Raw genomic sequence first — 20,188 nt, forward strand, 5'->3', positions numbered from 1 at the left:
GTCAGCTGATGTGTCATCTAAATCTAAGCTTTTGTCCATCCCTTTCAAAGGTAAGACCCTATTCGGGCCTGCATTGAAAGAGATCATTTCAGACATTACTGGAGGGAAGGGTCATACCCTCCCTCAGGATAAGTCAAATAAGACAGGGACCAAACAAAATAATTTTCGTTCCTTTCAAAACTTCAAGAGTGGTCCCTCTACCTCTTCCCCTGCTGCAAAGCAAGAGGGGAACTTAGCTCAATCCAAGCCAACCTGGAGACCTAATCAGGCTTGGAACAAGGGTAAACAGGGCAAAAAGCCTGCTGCTGCCACTAAGTCAGCATGAAGGGGTAGTCCCCGATCCGGGACCGTATCTAGTAGGGGGCAGACTCGCTCTCTCTTTGCTCAGGCCTGGGCAAGAGACGTTCAGGATTCCTGGGCAGTAGAAATTGTAACCCAGGGATACCTTCTAGATTTCAAGGATTCCCCTCCAAGGGGAAGGTTCCATCTTTCTCAATTGTCTGTAAACCCGACAAAAAGAGAGGCGTTCTTACGCTGTGTATTAGACTTTTTTACCATGGGAGTGATCTGCCCAGTTCCAAAAGCAGAACAGGGGCAGGGGTTCTACTCCAATCTGTTTATAGTTCCCAAATAGGTGGGAACCTTCAGACCAATTCTGGATCTCAAGATCCTAAACCAATTCCTAAGAGTTCCATCTTTCAAGATGGAGACCATTCGGACTATCTTACCATTGATCCAGGAGGGTCAATATATGACCACCGTGGACTTAAAGGATGCGTATCTGCACATTCCTATCCACAAAGATCATCACCAGTTCCTCAGGTTCGCCTTTCTGGACAAGCATTATCAGTTTGTGGCTCTTCCTTTTGGGTTGGCCACGGCGCCGCAAATCTTCACAAAGGTGCTAGGGTCCTTTCTGGCGGTTCCAAGGCCACGGGGCATAGCAGTGGCGCCTTATCTAGACGACATTCTAATTCAAGCGTCGTCCTTCCAACTAGCCAAGTCTAACACTGACTTAGTGTTGGCCTTTCTAAGGTCTCACGGGTGGAAAGTGAACGTAAAAAAGATTTCTCTTTCTCCCCTCACAAGAGTTTCATTTCTAGGGACTCTGATAGACTCGGACATGAAAATACTTGACGGAGGTCAGGAAATCAAAGATTTTGTCCACCTGCCGAGCTCTTCATTCCATTCCCCGGCCGTCAGTGGCTCAGTGTATGGAGGTAATCAGACTAATGGTAGCGGCAATGGACATAGCTCCATTTGCTCGCTTGCATCTCAGACCACTGCAATTATGCATGCTCAATCAGTGGAATGGGGATTATGTGGATTTATCTCCTCAGATAAATCTGTATCAAGAGACCAGAGACTCTCTTCTTTGGTGGTTGTCAAAGGGTCATCTGTCCCAGGGAATGTGTTTCCGCAGGCCAGAATGGGTTATAGTGACGACAGATGCCAGTCTTCTGGGCTGGGGTGCAGTCTGGAATTCCCTGAAAGTTCGGGGTTTGTGGACTCGGGAGGAGGCTCTCCTACCGATAAATATTTTGGAATTAAGAGCGATATTCAATGCTCTCCAGGCATTGCCTCAGCTGGCTTCGGCCAGATTCATCAGGTTTGTCGGACAACATCACGACTGTGGCTTATATCAATCATCAGGGCGGAACAAAGAGTTCCTTAGCGATGATAGAGGTCTCAAGGATAATCCAATGGGCAGAGGCTCACTCTTGCCATCTGTCGGCGATCTATATCCCAGGTGTAGAGAACTGGGAGGCAGATTTTCTAAGTCGTCAGACTTTTCATCCGGGGGAGTGGGAACTCCATCCGGAGGTGTTTGCTCAACTGGCTCGGCTATGGGGCACACCAGAGTTGGATCTGATGGCGTCTCGTCAGAACGCCAAACTTCCTCGTTACGGCTCCAGTTCAAGGGATCCTCAGGCTGTACTGATAGATGCTCTAGCAGTACCCTGGTCTTTTAACCTGGCTTATGTGTTTCCACCTTTCCCTCTCCTTTCACGTCTGATTGCCAGAATCAAACAGGAGAGAGCATCAGTGATTTTGATAGTGCCTGCGTGGCTACGCAGGACTTGGTATGCAGACCTGGTGGACATGTCATCCCTTCCACCATTGTCTCTGCCATTGAGACAGGACCTTCTGATTCAAGGTGTATTCAAGCATCCAAATCTAATTTCTCTGCAACTGACTGCTTGGAGATTGAACGCTTGATTCTATCAAAGCGGGGTTTCTCTGAGTCAGTCATAAATACCTTGATTCAGGCTCGAAAGCCTGTTACCAGGAAAATTTATCATAAGATATGGCGTAAATATCTTTTTTGGTGCAAATCCAAAAAAAAGGCTTCTGGAGTAAAATCAGGATTCCTAGGATTTTGTCTTTTCTCCAAGAGAGGATTGGAGAAAGTATTATCAGCTAGTTCCCTAAAGGGACAGATATCTGCTCTGTCTATTTTGTTGCACAAGTGTCTGGCAGATGTTCCAGACGTTCGGGCTTTTTGTCAGGCTTTAGTTAGAATTCAGCCTGTGTTTAAACCTATTGCTCCGCCATGGAGTCTAAATTTAGTTCTTAGACTTCTTCAGGGGGTTCCGTTTGAACCCATGCATTCCATAGATATGAAGCTTTTATCTTGGAAAGTTTTGTTCCTAGTTGCTATCTCTTCAGCTCGAAGAGTTTCTGAACTATCTGCATTACAATGTGTCTCTCCTTATCTTGTGTTCCATGCTGATAAGGTGGTTTGGCGTACCAAGCCTGGGTTCCTACCTAAGGTTGTTACTAACAGGAATATCAATCAAGAAATTGTTGTTCCTTCTCTGTGTCCTTATCCTCCTTGTAAGAAGGAACGTCTGTTGCACAACTTGGACGTGGTTCGTGCTTTGAAATTTTATTTGCAGACAACCAAAGATTTTCGTCAAACATCTTCTTTGTTTGTTGTCTATTCTGGAAAGCGTAGGGGTCAAAAGGCTACGCGGACTTCTCTTTCCTTTTGGCTGAAAAGCATCATCCGTTTGGCTTATGAGACTGCTGGACAGAAGCCTCCTGAAAGGATTACAGCTCATTCTACTAGAGCGGTAGCTTCCACGTGGGCTTTTAAAAATGATGCTTCTGTTGAACAGATTTGTAAGGCTGCGACTTGCTTCATACCTTTTCAAAATTTTATAAATTTGATACTTTTGCTTCTTCGGAGGCTATTTTTGGGGGAGAGGTTTTACAAGCAGTGGTGCCTTCCTTTTAGGTTCCTGTCTTGTCCCTCCCTTCATCCGTGTCCTAAAGCTTTGGTATTGGTATCCCACAAGTTAGGATGAATCCGTGGATTAGGTACATCATGCAAAAGAAAACAAAATTTATGCTTACCTGATAAATTTCTTTCTTTTGCGATGTACCGAGTCCACGGCCCGCCCTGTCTATTCAAGACAGTATTTTTTTTATGTAAACTTTAGTCACCTCTGCACCTTATAGTTTCTCCTTTAATTCCTTGGCCTTCGGTCGAATGACGGGGGGGGGGGGGGTGGAGTTAAGGGAGGAGCTATATAGACAGCTCTGCTGTGGTGCTCTCTTTGCTACTTCCTATCAGGAAGGACAATATCCCACAAGTTAGGATGAATCCGTGGACTCGGTATATCGCAAAAGAAAGAAATTTATCAGGTAAGCATAAATTTAGTTTTTTACCCCAAGATAAAGTCTAAGGGTAAATTTAAGGCTCCTAATCGTTTTTGTTCCCTTCGTCAGAATAAGAAAAAAAAAAGTTGACTCCTTCCCCTAAAGCCTCTGGTTCCAATTGGAGACCATCTTCAAATTGGAATAAAACCAAGCCTTATAAAAAAAACTAATCCAGCCCCCAAGACTGCATGAAGGTACGGCCCTCAATCAAGTTCAGCTGGTGGGGGGCAGATTGAAATTATTTCAGGAAATTTTGGTCAGGTTCTGTTCAGAATCGGTGGATTCAGAATATTGTGTCTCAAGGGTATCGGATAGGTTTCAGAATGAAACCTCCAGTGGGAAGATTCTTTCTCATGTTCCAACAAATCCTGTGAAGGCTCAGGCTTTTCTGAAATGTATTTCAGATTTGGAGCTTTTCTGGGGTGATTGTTCCAGTTCCTCTACGTGATCAGGGTTTGGGATTCTATTCAAATCTATTCATTGTCCCAAAGAAAGAGAATTCTTTCAGACCAGTTCTGGATCTGAAACTTTTAAATCATTTTGTAAGAGTCCCAACAAGATGGTGACTATAAGGACTACTCTGCCCTTTGTTCAGCAAAGGCATTTTATGTCCACAATAGACTTACAGGATGCTTATCTTCATATTCCAATTCATCCAGACCACTTTTGGTTTCTGAGATTCTCTTTTCTAGACAAACATTACCAGTTTTTCGCTCTTCTATTTGGTGTAGCGACAGCTCCAAGAATCTTTTTGAAGGTTCTCGGTCCCCTTCTATTATTAATCAGAGAGCAGGGTATTGCGGTGTTTCCTTATTTGGACGATATCTTGGTACTAGCTCAGTCTTTTCATTTAGCAGAATCTCACACAAAACTAGTGTAGTTTCTTCAAAGGCATGGTTGGAGGATCATTTTACAAAAGAGTTTCTTGATTCCTCAAACAAGGGTCACCATTTTAGGTTTCCAGATAGATTCAGTGTCCATGACTCTGTCTTTAACAGACGAGGCAAATGAAATTGGTTTTAGCTTGTCTAAACATTCAGTCTCGATAGTTCCCTTCAGTGGCTATGTGCATGGAAGTTTAAGGTCTCATAACTGCTGCATCGGACGCGATCCCCTTTGCTCATTTTCATATGAGACCTCTGCAGCTTTGTATGCTGAATCAATGGTGCAGAGATTATACTCCTTCCTGGACTATGATCTCAACGGACGCAAGACTTACAGGTTGGGGAGCTGTTTGGGGGTCTCTTGACAGCACAAGGGGTTTGGAAACCTTAAGAGGCGAGGTTACCAATCAATATTTTAGAACTCTGTGCTATCTTCAGAGCTCTTCAGGCTACTTACTTGGGAGGAGTCCAACTCTTATCTAATCTCTCTGTTTCATATTCCAGGTGTAGACAATTGGGAAGCAGATTATCTCAGTCGTCAGACTTTGCATCCAGGGGAGTGGTTTCTCCATCCAGATATTTCATCAGATTGTACAGATGTGGGGTCTTCCAGAAATATATCTGATGGCCTCTCGTTTGAACGGGAAACTTCCCAGATATCTTTCCATGCTTTAGCAATTCCTTGGTTTTACCAACCTGCTTACATTTTTCCACCTCTAGTTTTTCTTCCAAGGGTGATCTCCAAGATCATAATTGAACAATCTCATGTGTTTCTGATAGCACCAGCATGGCCTCACAGGTTTTGGTATGCAGGTCCTGTCTGGATGTGCAGTTGCCAATATTGGCCACTTCCTTTAAGTCCAGACCTTCTGTCTCAAGGGCCATTTTTCCATAGGAATCTCAAATCTCTAAATTTGAAGGCATGGAAATTGAACGCTTAGTTCTTAGTCAAAGATGTTTCTCTGACTTCGTGATTAACACTGTTACAGGCTTGTAAGTCTGTTTCGAGGAAGATTTATCAGGTTTGGAAAACCTATATTTCATGATGCTCCTCTCATAATTTTTCTTGGCATTCTTTCAGAATTCCTAGGATTTTACAGTTTCTTCAGTATGGTTTGGATAAGAGTTTGTCTGCAAATACTTTGAAGGGACAAATCTCTGCTCTTTCTGTTTTATTTCATAGAAAGATTGCTAAACTTCCTTATATTCACTGTTTTGTTCAGGCTTTGGTTCATATCAAACCGGTTAAGTCTATTTCTCCTTCTTGGAGTCTCAATTTGGTTTTAAGGATTTTGCAGGCTCCTCCTTTTGAGCCTACGCATTCTTTGGATATTAAACTGCTTTCTTGAAAAGTGTTACTTCTTTTGGCTATCTCTTCTGCTAGAACAGTTTGAGTTGTCAGCTCTCTTGTGAGTCTCATTATCTGATTTTTTCCATCAAGATTAAAGCGGTTTTACGGACTTCATTTACATTTTTGCCTAAGGTTGTGAATTCTAACAACATTAGTAGGGAAATTGTTGTCCCTTCCTTGTGTCCTAATCCTAAGAATTCTCTTGAGCGATCTCTATATTCTTTGGATGTGGTAAGAGCTTTGAAATACTATGTTGAGGCTACTAAGGATTTCAGAGAGTCTTCAAGTCTATTTGTTATTTTGTCTGGTTCCAGGAAAGGTCAGAAATCCTCTGCCATTTCTTTGGCATCTTGGTTGAAACTTTTGATTCACAAGGCTTATTTGGAGGCGGGGCAGTTTCTGCCTCAGAGAATTACAGCTCATTCTACTAGATCAGTTGCCACTTCTTGAGCTTTTAAGAATGGAGCTTCAGTTGATCAGATTTGCAAAGCAGCAACTTGGTGGTCTTTGCATACATTTACTAAATTTTACCATTTTGATTTATTTGCTTCTTCAGAAGCAGTCTTTGGTAAAAAAAAGTTCTTCAGGCAGCTGTCTCTGATTCCTTTTGCCTATGATTTAAGTTTTTTGGAAATTTAAGAAAACTTAATTATTTGAATTTAATTTTTTTCAGTGCAAATAGCTGTTTTTATTTTATCCCTCCCTCTCTAGTGACTCTGTGGTTTTCCACATCTTGGGTATTATATCCCATACGTCACTAGCTCATGGACTCTTGCCACTTACAGGAAAGAAAACCTAATTTATGTAAGAACTTGCCTGATAAATTCATTTCTTTCATAGTGGCAAGAGTCCATGAGACCCACCCTTTTTTTGGTGGTTATGATTTTTTTTGTAAAAACACATAATTTTGCCAGTTCCTCTTTTTGTATGCTTTTTTACTTCTTTTTATACCTCACTACTTGGCTATAGGTTAAACTAAGGTATGTGTGTGGTGGGTAGTGTATTTATAGGCATTTTGAGGTTCGGGAAACTTTGCCCCCTCCTGGTAGGAATGTATATCCCATATGTCACTAGCTCATGTACTCTTGCCACTATGAAAGAAATGAATTTATCAGGTAAGTTCTTACATAATTTTTGTTTCTTATGTGACACTCAGTAGCCTTGTTTGGGCAATTGTAATTATATATTAATTATAAATATATAGCTTTGGGAAAGAATACAAAGAGACAATTGCTTGACCAGGAACGAACAACAGCTCATCAGCTAGTTCTATGGGGATTTTACCACCCAGGAGCAGCCTCTTTTAGACCAGTGTGCTTTTCACAGAAGAAAACTTTCCTGAAGTATATCAGTCTGATCCTGCCAAGTAAGGGGTTCTCCCAGAGATAGATCTGATAGCTTCTCGTTTAAACTAAAAACTTACCAGGTACTTGGCGAGGTCCAGGGGACCCTCAGGTGGAGTTTGTGGATGCTCTGGTAGCTCATTGTACATTTCAGATTGCTTATCTGTTTCTTCCTCTGTTTCGACTTCCCAGCTTGGCCTTGCAGGATTTGGTTTGCAGATCTGGTTCAGATGTCCAGTTGCCCTCCTTGGCCTCCTCCGCTGCGACCAGACCTGTGTGAAGATTTTTTTATTTTTTAATCCGGACCTCAAATCTGTAAGCTTGATGTCATGGAGATTTTACCTGATAAATGGTTCTTAAGCATAGAGGTTTCTCAGATTCTGTGATTGACTTTGTGATCCAAGCTCGTTATCTTGTGACAATAAAGATTTATCATAAGATCTAGTAGGATTTTATTTTTTGGTGTATAGATCATGGCCTTTCCTGGCATTTCAGAATCCCTAGAATTTTACAGTTCTTACAGAATGGTTTAGATAAGGGCCTTTCGGCCAGTTATTTCATAGGAAGATTTCTAATCTTCCTGACATTAATGGTTTTGTTTAGGCTTGGGCACGAATTAAGCCTGTGATCCAGCTAATTTCTCCTCCCTAGAATCTTAACTTGGTATTAAAGGTTCTGCAGGCTCCTCCTTTTGAGTTTAGGCATAACGTGGATATTAAGCTTCTTTATTGGAAGTTTTTGTTCCTTTTTGCTATCTCTTCTGCTAGAAGAGTTTTTTTTTTTTAATTGTCTGCTTTTTCTTGTGATCCTCATCATTTTTTAAAATTTTTTTTTTTTCCATCAGGATAATGCAGTCTTAATGACTACATTAGAGTTGTGTCTTCAGACAATATCAGTCAGGAAATGGTTGTCCTTTGTCTCCTAATCCCAAGAATGCTTCACTGAGATCTTTGCATAATTTGGATGTTAAGTGCATTGAAGTATTAGATTGATGCTACTATGGATTTCAGTTTAACTTTTCTGGTTCTAGGAAAGGACAGAAAGTTTGAAACTCTTGATTGATCAGGCTTACTTTCAGGCAGGTTAGCCTCCACATAAGCAGATAACTGCTCATTCTTCAAGATCAAATTTGGAAGGCAGCTACTTGATCTTCTTTGCATACTTTTACTAAATTCTACCAATTTTATGTTTTTCTTGTTCTTCTAAGGCACCTTTTGGTAGGAAAGTTCTTTGGGTAATGTCTCAGCTTGATTTATTTTTGGTCGATGATTAATTTTTATTGCATTAAAAAGAGAAAAGAAAATGCCTTTTTTTGTATGGTTGTGCATTTAGTTTTCTCAGTTATATATAAAAAAAAAAGTTTTTTAAATCTCATCCATTTTTATTGGACTTTACCACTTGGGTATTAGTTCCCTGTGTTAATGGATCATGGACTCTCACCACCTGTATGAAAATATAGTTTATGCTTGCTTGATAAATTAATTTTTCAGGATGGCGAAAGTCCATGGGACTGGTGTGTTTATTTTTTTGCGCCCATCTTTTTCTCCGAGTCTTTTTTATTTTGCTCTTATTTCTTTTCCTACCTCATTTTGCTTGGCTGTATGTTTGACTGATGTCCCTGTAAAATGGGAGGGGTTTATATAGCTTTTGGGAATCTTTACCACCTCCTAGTGGTAGGGAAGAACAATTCCCAGGAGTAATTGATCATGGATCCTCACCAAAATGAATTAATCGGGTAAGCATGAATTGTTTTCTATTTCTCAGAGCTTACAATGCTGACTAAACTTAATATATATTATACCCTAACTGTCTAACATAACAGCTGCAAAACAATTTACTTTATACTAACATAATGACAGTGACTAGCCTGTAGCTCAGCTTGGCTCTTCCTAATAAGGCAAATGGTGCAGTTTGGTTAATGAAAAACAATTGCCGTAAACAAGGTTTAAAACAAAAATAAAAAAAGTGTTCTTTAATAATACAAGATGTTTACTGTCTATTTTTTTATTTAGTTTTGGAAGTCCTGATGAATTCTACAATTTTAAATTTCAATCCTTTTGTTAAAGAAACAATTATCTTTTAGATTTGTTACTTTGGCTGAATTCATTCAAGTTGACATTTCCTCATTTTTATACTAATCAAATATTATATTTTTTTTTTTAAGTTTTTCTTTTAAATTTCCAAAATTTGAATGGTAAGGAGAACAAAATTTGTAGTTGGATAAATTACAGAAAGTTAATTTATTTTTATTTTTTATTTTTTTAAGGGTTGGTTTGCATTAAAATGCATAGAAAGAAAAGAGAGCATTATAATGGTCAACATATTAATAATCTGGGTTTCAGGTAGATCTCAGGAAATAAAAACTTTTAGAGGGGATTTTATTTATCAGTCAATGTTATTTATTGTTTCCATAGGTATTTAATTAGTCATGGAGCAAATGTTGGTGCAGTTAATAGTGAAGGAGATACACCTTTGGATATTGCTGAGGAAGAGCCTATGGAAGAACTCCTTCAAAATGAAGTTAATCGTCAAGGTAACTCCAAAAACTTTTTACAGACATTGTGTAGTATAAAACTGGTTTTAGAGATATGTTAGGTGGCTGTAGTAGATTGCAATTTTTTTTTTTTTTTTTTTTTTTTTTTTTTTTTATATAGAGTATACACTGAAAAATGCTAGTGGCACACAAAATGTATTTTGTAAGAAACATTAGGGTTCTGAAAGTTATTTTTTAATTTCTTTGCATTTGAAATAATCTGAATCTCTCTAATAGCTCTTAATTGGAGGTGGAATACAGGGTTTTTGGGCAGTGGACAAAGTTATTTTGACTTATTTAAAACTATACTAGATATCAACAGCTTTAAGATGGATTTTTTATAATAAGCGTTATGGGGAGCTGGGTATCCAGCTAATGACTGAACGTGCTTCATTGGGGTCAACGATTGTTTATCTTCACGATTGATACCATTCTTCATCTTCAGTTTGCGGTCACAATGTGTTGAAAATAAAGGTGAGAAATTGGGGCCCAAAGAATGCGAAGTTAATCTAATCAAATTCATAGTCGGGCTCAAATTTCTAGTTTTTCGATTATATGGTTGACACAACTTACCCAGTTAACTTGACGTTGGAGTAATAGAGAGCAATAACCATACTGTACTTCTTAATCTAACTAGGATGGAGGAGGAGACCTGAAATAAGTTGAGTGATATGAGAGGAGAATGCGGTTCTTAACTATGATGATTATTTGGCTGAGGCTAATCACTAAAGTCTGATCCTACTGTTTGGTACTGTAATTTATTATGGAACATATTGATCATGCAGTATTTGATGGCGTTTTAACCAAACCTGTGGCAGAAACTTTGGTTCCCATTACTCCTATCTTTTTCATTATTTATCAAAATTCCACAAGAGCATGGAGAGAGACCTTCTGGGCACCCCATAGTGGCTGATATAAGGTCACTTAATGAGTATCTTAATTATTTCATTGACACTTTTTTTTTTTTTTTACAACCCATTGAAAAAAAAAATCTATTTGGGTATATACAGGATACAACTGCCTTTATTAATTGTAGTTATTTTGCTAGCTAGGAAACTAGTATTTAAAGGATTATTAAACCCTTAATCGTGCTTCAGATAGAGCGTGTGGATTTAAACAACTTTCCAATGTGCTTATGTTATCAAATGTTCTTCATTCTTTTGGTATCCTTTGTTAAAGGAGCAGCTATGCACTAATGGGAGTAAGTTGAAGACATCTCGTAACCCAGTGACGAGGCTTGTATGTGTAGCCACCAATCAGCAGCTAGCTCCCAGTAATGTATCACTGCTTTTGAGCCTACCTAGGTATGTTTTTAAACTAAAGGTACAAAGAGAATGAAGCAAATTGGAGAATAGGCATACATTTGGAAGTTGTTTAACAGTCATTATGTGCTCTGTCTAAACCATAAAATAAAAGGGGTATAGAAAACCCTGAGTGGTAGACCCCAACCGAAAGGCATTTTCTGAAATAACATAGCTCTGATCCATCGCTTTTCAAAGTGCAGGGTATTGATTTCATCCCCAATATTTAGAAGGGAAATATTTATAGGGTTTTTGGTCAACAAGAAGTGATTAGGATTTTTCTTTTAAAAACCAGACAACTTTATGGTTCAGATTTGGAGGGGTAACCCTTTTGTTATGAGATTATATATATTTCTCTTGTAAGATGTATCGAGTCCACGGATTCATCCTTACTAGTGGGATATTCTCCTTCCCTACAGGAAGTGGCAAATAGAGCACCCACAGCAGAGCTGTCTATATAGCTCCTCCCTTAGCTCCACCCCCCAGTCATTCTCTTTGCCTACTCTAAGTACTAGGAAGGGCAGAGCGAGTGTGGTGACAAAAATGGTAGTTTTTTATTTCTCAAGCAAAAGTTTTTCTCTTGTAAGGTGTATCCAGTCCACGGATCATCCATTACTTGTGGGATATTCTCCTTCCCAACAGGAAGTTGCAAGAGGATCACCCACAGCAGAGCTGTCTATATAGCTCCTCCCCTAACTGCCACCTCCAGTCATTCTCTTGCAACTCTCGACAAGCATGGAAGCAGTAAGAGAGATGTGGTGAAATGTAGTTGTTTTTTCTTCAATTCAAAAGTTTATTTTTAAATGGTACCGGAGTTGTACTATTTTGGTCCCAGGCAGAAAATAGAAGAAGAATCTGCCTGTGGTCTCTAATGATCTTAGCAGGTTGTAACTAAGATCCATTGCTGTTCTCACACATAACTGAAGCGAGAGGTAACTTCAGCTGGGGAATGGCGTGCAGGTTATCCTGCTATGAGGTATGTGCAGTTTAAATTTTTTCTAGAGGAATGTAAATGCTAGAAAATGCTGCTGATTTATTTAAGGTAAGCCTGATTACAGTGATTTAATAGCGACTGGTATCATGCTTACTGTCAGAGGTAATACTCTTATTATTTTTCAATTCCTGTCATATAAAACGTTTGCTGGGAGTGTTTAAACGTTTTTATATATGTTTTGGTGATAAAACTTTATTGGGGCCTAGTTTTCTCCACATGACTGGCTTAAATTTGCCTAGAAACAGTTTTCTTAGGCCTCCCACTGTGTAGACATGAGTGGGAGGGGCCTAATTTAGCCCTTAATTGCGCAGTAACTTTTGCAGAATGAGACATCCAGCTTCCCTCAAGAAGTCTCCTGAATGCTACAGGACCTCTCTAAAGGGCTTTTAGGCTTTCCAAAGTTGTTTGTATGGAAAGGTAGAGCCACAGCAGAGCTGTGGCAGTTTGTTGTGACTGTTAAACGTCTATTTCATTTTTTTGATCCGTTTTTTTAAACTAAGGGGTTAATCATCCATTTGCAAGTGGGTGCAATGCTCTGTTAGCCTATTATACACACTGTAAAAATTTCGTTTGATTTACTGCTTTTTTTCACTGTTTTTCAAATTCTGACCTTTTTTATTTTTCTTAAAGGCACAGTACCGTTTTTATTTTTTGCTTGTTAACTTGATTTAAAGTGTTTTCCAAGCTTGCTGGTCTCATTGCTAGTCTGTTTAAACATGTCTGACATAGAGGAAACTCCTTGTTCATTATGTTTAGAAGCCATGGTGGAACCCCCTCTTAGAATGTGTACCAAATGTACTGATTTCACTTTAAGTAATAAAGACCATATTTTGTCTTTAAAAAATTTATCACCAGAGGAATCTGATGAGGGGGAAGTTATGATGACTAACTCGCCCCACGTGTCAGAACCTTTAAATCCCGCTCAAGGGACTCACGCTCAAGAGGCGCCAAGTACATCTAGCGCGCCCATGGCGTTTACTTTACAAGACATGGCGGCAGTCATGGATAATACACTGTCAGCGGTATTATCCAGACTACCTGGGTTACGAGGAAAGCGAGACAGCTCTGGAGTTAGAAGAAATACAGAGCATACTGACGCTTTTGTAGCTGTCTGTTACCCCTCACAATATGCAGAAGCTGAGGAAGGAGAGCTTCTTTCTGTGGGTGATTTATCTGACTCAGGGAAAAGGATTCAACCTGATTCTGAAGTTTCAACATTTTAAATTTAAGCTTGAACACCTCCACGTGTTGCTCAGGGAGGTTTTAGCTACTCTGAATGACTGTAATACAATTGCAGTGCCAGAGAAATTGTGTAGATTGGATAAATACTATGCAGTACCTGTTTACACTGATGTTTTTCCAATACCTAAAAGGTTTACAGAAATTATTACTAAGGAATGGGATAGACCAGGTGTGCCGTTCTCTCCCCCTCCTATTTTTAATAAAATGTTTCCAATAGATGCCGCCACACGGGACTTATGGCAAACGGTCCCTAAGGTGGAGGGAGCAGTTTCTACACTAGCTAAGCGTACTACTATCCCTGTCGAGGACAGCTGTGCTTTCTTAGATCCAATGGATAAAAAGTTAGAGGGTTACCTTAAGAAAATGTTTATTCAACAAGGTTTTATTCTACAGCCCCTTGCATGCATTGCCCCAGTCACTGCTGCTGCGGCCTTCTGGTTTGAGTCTCTGGAAGAGGCTTTACAGGTAGAGACCCCATTGGATGATATATTTGACAAGCTTAGAGCACTTAAGCTAGCCAATTCTTTTGTTTCTGATGCCATTGTTCATTTGACTAAACTAACGGCTAAGAATTCTGGTTTTGCTATTCAGGCGCGTAGGGCGCTATGGCTTAAATCATGGTCAGCTGACGTTACTTCAAAGTCTAAGCTGCTTAATATTCCCTTCAAGGGGCAGACCCTATTCGGGCCTGGTTTGAAGGAGATCATTTCTGATATCACTGGAGGAAAATGTCATGCCCTTCCTCAGGATAGGTCCAAATCAAGGGCCAAACAGTCTAATTTTCGTGCCTTTCGAAACTTCAAGGCAAGTGCGGCATCAACTTCCTCTAATACAAAGCAAGAGGGAACTTTTGCCCAGTCCAAGTCGGTCTGGAGACCTAGTGTATGTACTGCAATGTTGTTATTATATATTTATTGTAGGTAATCCTAAGTATTTATCAACATTCAGTTAATAAAAAGATGTAAACAGGTATATACAACTGATATATATAAACTTGTCGTCTAATGTGAGCTTATCTATATATAAAAACTAATAAAAAATTTGTATAATTAGACAGAAATTTAATAACTTGTTAAAAGCATACATAAAATAAAAAGGGACGTCTCCCTTATAACATCGATTTCATCAGAGAAAACAATTGAATAACTGTAGTATATATTTCCGCTATTTGATAATCAGGTACCTGTTATATAGTGTAACAAATGATAATGTCCAGAAATTGGATTAAAAAAACTTAAAGATCCAAACAAGATGACCTCCCCGCTATTGTGGCGGGTGTGTGTTACCGGTCCGTTAGTGAGAGACTGGTATTTAAAAATGTCATGTGACTTTTCCTACGTCACACTTGTGATCGTAGCTGTTTCAATATAGTTGTAATGTAACCAGTGATCCTTGATATTCTGTCAAGTGCTTATTATGTTGCAATTTTTTTAAACTTTAATCTGTATGTGTATCCCCCTATTCCGTGTGTAATTAGGGAGTCTTAGGGGAGATTGCAACTTACGCTGGTCTCTTGGCACACCTGATTTCTCTTTTAGTGTGGTCTTTGCGGTCACATTCAGTGACTTGGATGTTAAACTTTGCGGTCACGTGCAGTGACTATAATGCAATCCTCGCAGTGTGGACTTGGCGGTCACTTGTAGTGGTGGGAATTGAACTCGTGACCTTTAGGGTAAGAGAGGGAGATCTTAACCATTAGGCTATGTGTATCTCGCTTTCTGTGTTAGCCTAGTGGACTTGGCGGTCACTTGTAGTGACTGTAATGAGGTCTTTGCGGTCACAGAGGTGACTAGTGGTGGGGTCTTTGCGGTCACAAGTGGTGACTAGGAGTAGAATCTTTATCGGACATCAGTGATGTTATACAGCAAGGTCTTTGCAGTCACAGATTCACACAATCTGTGACTGCATAGACCTTGCTGTATTATATCAGTGATGTTATACAGCAAGGTCTTTGCAGTCACAGATTCACACAATCTGTGACTGCATAGACCTTGCTGTATAACATCACTGATGTCCGCTAAAGATTCTACTCCTAGTCACCACTTGTGACCGCAAAGACCCCACCACTAGTCACCTCTGTGTCCGCAAAGACCTCATTACAGTCACTACAAGTGACCACCAAGTCCACTAGGCTAACACAGAAAGCGAGATACACATAGCCTAATGGTTAAGATCTCCCTCTCTTACCCTAAAGGTCACGAGTTCAATTCCCACCACTACAAGTGACCGCCAAGTCCACACTGCGAGGATTGCATTATAGTCACTGCACGTGACCGCAAAGTTTAACATCCATGTCACTACATCTCAGACTGCGGCAACTCTGCATGCTCAGTCAGTGGAATGGGGATTACACAGATTTGTCCCCTCTACTAAATCTGGATCAAGAGACCAGGGATTCTCTTCTCTGGTGGCTATCTCGGGTCCATCTGTCCAAAGGTATGACCTTTTTCCAGGCCAGATTGGACAATAGTAACGACAGATGCCAGCCTTCTGGGCTGGGGGGCAGTCTGGAGCTCCCTGAAGGCTCAGGGATCGTGGACTCAGGAGGAGACCCTCCTCCCAATAAACATTCTGGAACTAAGAGCGATATTCAATGCTCTTCAAGCTTGGCCTCAGCTAGCGACAATGAGGTTCATCAGACACAGTCGGACAACTTCGCGACTGTCGCTTACATCAACCATCAAGGGGGAACAAGGAGTTCCCTAGCGATGTTGGAAGTTTCAAAGATAATTCGTTGGGCAGAGATTCACTCTTGCCACCTATCAGCTATCCATATCCCAGGTGTAGAGAACTGGGAGGCGGATTTTCTAAGTCGACAGACTTTTCATCCGGGGGAGTGGGAACTCCATCCGGAGGTATTTGCACAATTGGTTCAACGTTGGGGCGAACCAGAACTGGATCTCATGGCGTCTCGCCAGAACGCCAAACTTCCTTGTTACAGATCCAGGTCCAGGGACCCCAAGGCAACGCTGATAGATGCTCTAGCAGCGCCTTGGTCCTTCAACCTGGCTTATGTGTTTCCACCGTTTCCTCTGCTCCCTTGTCTGATTTCCAAAATCAAGCATGAGAGAGCATCGGTAATCTTGATAGCGCCTGCGTGGCCACACAGGACTTGGTATGCAGATCTGGTGGACATGTCATCCTTTCCACCATGGACTCTGCCTCTGAGACAGGACCTTCTACTTCAGGGTCCTTTCAACCATCCAAATCTAATTTCTCTGAGACTGACTGCCTGGAGATTGAACGCTTGATTTCTCCAACATAGGTGTGTCCGGTCCACGGCGTCATCCTTACTTGTGGGATATTCTCTTCCCCAACAGGAAATGGCAAAGAGCCCAGCAAAGCTGGTCACATGATCCCTCCTAGGCTCCGCCTTCCCCAGTCATTCTCTTTGCCGTTGTACAGGCAACATCTCCACGGAGATGGCTTAGAGTTTTTTAGTGTTTAACTGTAGTTTTTATTATTCAATCAAGAGTTTGTTATTTTAAAATAGTGCTGGTATGTACTATTTACTCTGAAACAGAAAAGAGATGAAGATTTCTGTTTGTAAGAGGAAAATGATTTTAGCAACCGTTACTAAAATCGATGGCTGTTCCACACAGGACTGTTGAGAGGAATTAACTTCAGTTGGGGGAACAGTGAGCAGACTTTTGCTGCTTGAGGTATGACACATTCTAACAAGACGATGTAATGCTGGAAGCTGTCATTTTCCCTATGGGATCCGGTAAGCCATTTTATTACAGACAGTAAATAAGGGCTTCACAAGGGCTTTTTAAGACTGTAGACATTTTCTGGGCTAAATCGATTTATATATAAACATATTTTATACTCCATAGCCTTGAGGAATTATTTTAATCTTGGGAATTTTGTAAAATAACCGGCAGGCACTGTATTGGACACCTTATTCTCTAGGGGCTTTCCCTAATCATAGGCAGAGTCTCATTTTCGCGCCTGTATTGCGCACTTGTTTTTGAGAAGCATGACATGCAGATGCATGTGTGAGGAGCTCTGATACATAGAAAAGACTTTCTGAAGGCGTCATTTGGTATCGTATTCCCCTTTGGGCTTGGTTGGGTCTCAGCAAAGCAGATACCAGGGACTGTAAAGGGGTTAAATATAAAAACGGCTCCGGTTCCGTTATTTTAAGGGTTAAAGCTTCCAAATTTGGTGTGCAATACTTTTAAGGCTTTAAGACACTGTGGTGAAATTTTGGTGAATTTTGAACAATTCCTTCATACTTTTTCGCAATTGCAGTAATAAAGTGTGTTCAGTTTAAAGTTTAAAGTGACAGTAACGGTTTTATTTTAAAACGTTTTTTGTACTTTGTTATCAAGTTTATGCCTGTTTAACATGTCTGAACTGCCAGATAGACTGTGTTCTGAATGTGGGGAAGCCAAGGTCCCTTCTCATTTAAATAGATGTGATTTATGTGACACAAAATTTAGAGAAAATGATGCCCAAGATGATTCCTCAAGTGAGGGGAGTAAGCATGGTACTGCATCATCCCCTCCTTCGTCTACACCAGTCTTGCCCACACAAGAGGCCCCTAGTACATCTAGCGCGCCAATACTCCTTACTATGCAACAATTAACGGCTGTAATGGATAATTCTATCAAAAACATTTTAGCCAAAATGCCCACTTATCAGCGAAAGCGCGACTGCTCTGTTTTAGAAAATACTGAAGAGCATGAGGACGCTGATGATATTGTTTCTGAAGGGCCCCTACACCAGTCTGAGGGGGCCAGGGAGGTTTTGTCTGAGGGAGAAATTTCAGATTCAGGGAAAATTTCTCAACAAGCTGAACCTGATGTGATTACATTTAAATTTAAGTTGGAACATCTCCGCGCTCTGCTTAAGGAGGTGTTATCCACTCTGGATGATTGTGAGAATTTGGTCATCCCAGAGAAACTATGTAAAATGGACAAGTTCCTAGAGGTCCCGGGGCCCCCCGAAGCTTTTCCTATACCCAAGCGGGTGGCGGACATTGTAAATAAAGAATGGGAAAGGCCCGGTATACCTTTCGTCCCTCCCCCCATATTTAAAAAATTGTTTCCTATGGTCGACCCCAGAAAGGACTTATGGCAGACAGTCCCCAAGGTCGAGGGGGCGGTTTCTACTCTAAACAAACGCACCACTATACCCATAGAAGATAGTTGTGCTTTCAAAGATCCTATGGATAAAAAATTAGAAGGTTTGCTTAAAAAGATGTTTGTTCAGCAAGGTTACCTTCTACAACCAATTTCATGCATTGTCCCTGTCACTACAGCCGCGTGTTTCTGGTTCGACGAGCTAGAAAAGGCGATCACTAGTAATTCTCCTTCTTATGAGGAAATTATGGACAGAATCCGTACTCTCAAATTGGCTAATTCTTTCACCCTAGACGCCACTTTGCAATTGGCTAGGTTAGCGGCGAAAAATTCTGGGTTTGCTATTGTGGCGCGCAGAGCGCTTTGGTTAAAATCTTGGTCAGCGGATGCGTCTTCCAAGAACAAATTGCTTAACATTCCTTTCAAGGGGAAAACGCTGTTTGGCCCTGACTTGAAAGAGATTATCTCTGATATCACTGGGGGCAAGGGCCACGCCCTTCCTCAGGATAGGTCTTTCAAGGCCAAAAATAAACCTAATTTTCGTCCCTTTCGTAGAAACGGACCAGCCCCAAGTGCTACGTCCTCTAAGCAAGAGGGTAATACTTCTCAAGCCAAGCCAGCCTGGAGACCAATGCAAGGCTGGAACAAGGGAAAGCAGGCCAAGAAACCTGCCACTGCTACCAAGACAGCATGAGATGTTGGCCCCCGATCCGGGACCGGATCTGGTGGGGGGCAGACTCTCTCTCTTCGCTCAGGCTTGGGCAAGAGATGTTCTGGATCCTTGGGCGCTAGAAATAGTCTCCCAAGGTTATCTTCTGGAATTCAAAGGGCTTCCCCCAAGGGGGAGGTTCCACAGGTCTCAATTGTCTTCAGACCACATAAAAAAACAGGCATTCTTACATTGTGTAGAAGACCTGTTAAAAATGGGAGTGATTCATCCTGTTCCATTAGGAGAACAAGGGATGGGGTTCTACTCCAATCTGTTCGTAGTTCCCAAAAAAAGAGGGAACGTTCAGACCAATCTTAGATCTCAAGATCCTAAACAAGTTTCTCAAGGTTCCATCGTTCAAAATGGAAACCATTCGAACAATTCTTCCTTCCATCCAGGAAGGTCAATTCATGACCACGGTGGATTTAAAGGATGCGTATCTACATATTCCTATCCACAAGGAACATCATCGGTTCCTAAGGTTCGCATTCCTGGACAAGCATTACCAGTTCGTGGCACTTCCGTTCGGATTAGCCACTGCTCCAAGGATTTTCACAAAGGTACTAGGGTCCCTTCTAGCGGTGCTAAGACCAAGGGGCATTGCAGTAGTACCTTACTTGGACGACATTCTGATTCAAGCGTCGTCCCTTCCTCTAGCAAAGGCTCACACGGACATTGTCCTGGCCTTTCTCAGATCTCACGGATGGAAAGTGAACGTAGAAAAGAGTTCTCTATCTCCGTCAACGAGGGTTCCCTTCTTGGGAACAATAATAGACTCCTTAGAAATGAGGATTTTTCTGACAGAGGCCAGAAAAACAAAACTTCTAAACTCTTGTCAAATACTTCATTCCGTTCCTCTTCCTTCCATAGCGCAGTGCATGGAAGTAATAGGTTTGATGGTAGCGGCAATGGACATAGTTCCTTTTGCGCGCATTCATCTAAGACCATTACAACTGTGCATGCTCAGTCAGTGGAATGGGGACTATACAGACTTGTCTCCGACGATACAAGTAAATCAGAGGACCAGAGATTCACTCCGTTGGTGGCTGTCCCTGGACAACCTGTCACAGGGGATGAG

The 20,188-nt window shown here is 41.0% G+C and overlaps 1 protein-coding gene across 4 annotated transcripts in view; it reads left to right on the forward strand.

The window, feature by feature from the left end:
* The window catches only part of PPP1R12A (protein phosphatase 1 regulatory subunit 12A), an 875,274-nt gene that overhangs the window by 148,128 nt on the left and 706,958 nt on the right, over positions 1–20,188 (forward strand). For all 4 annotated transcript variants that reach the window (XM_053716754.1, XM_053716755.1, XM_053716757.1 and 1 more), the window contains exon 3: positions 9,659–9,777. In XM_053716754.1, the coding sequence (XP_053572729.1) occupies positions 9,659–9,777 (119 nt within the window). The remainder of the gene's footprint in view (positions 1–9,658; positions 9,778–20,188) is intronic.

This window comes from Bombina bombina, chromosome 6 (assembly GCF_027579735.1).
Source record: "Bombina bombina isolate aBomBom1 chromosome 6, aBomBom1.pri, whole genome shotgun sequence".
NCBI classification, from domain to species: Eukaryota; Metazoa; Chordata; class Amphibia; order Anura; family Bombinatoridae; genus Bombina; species Bombina bombina.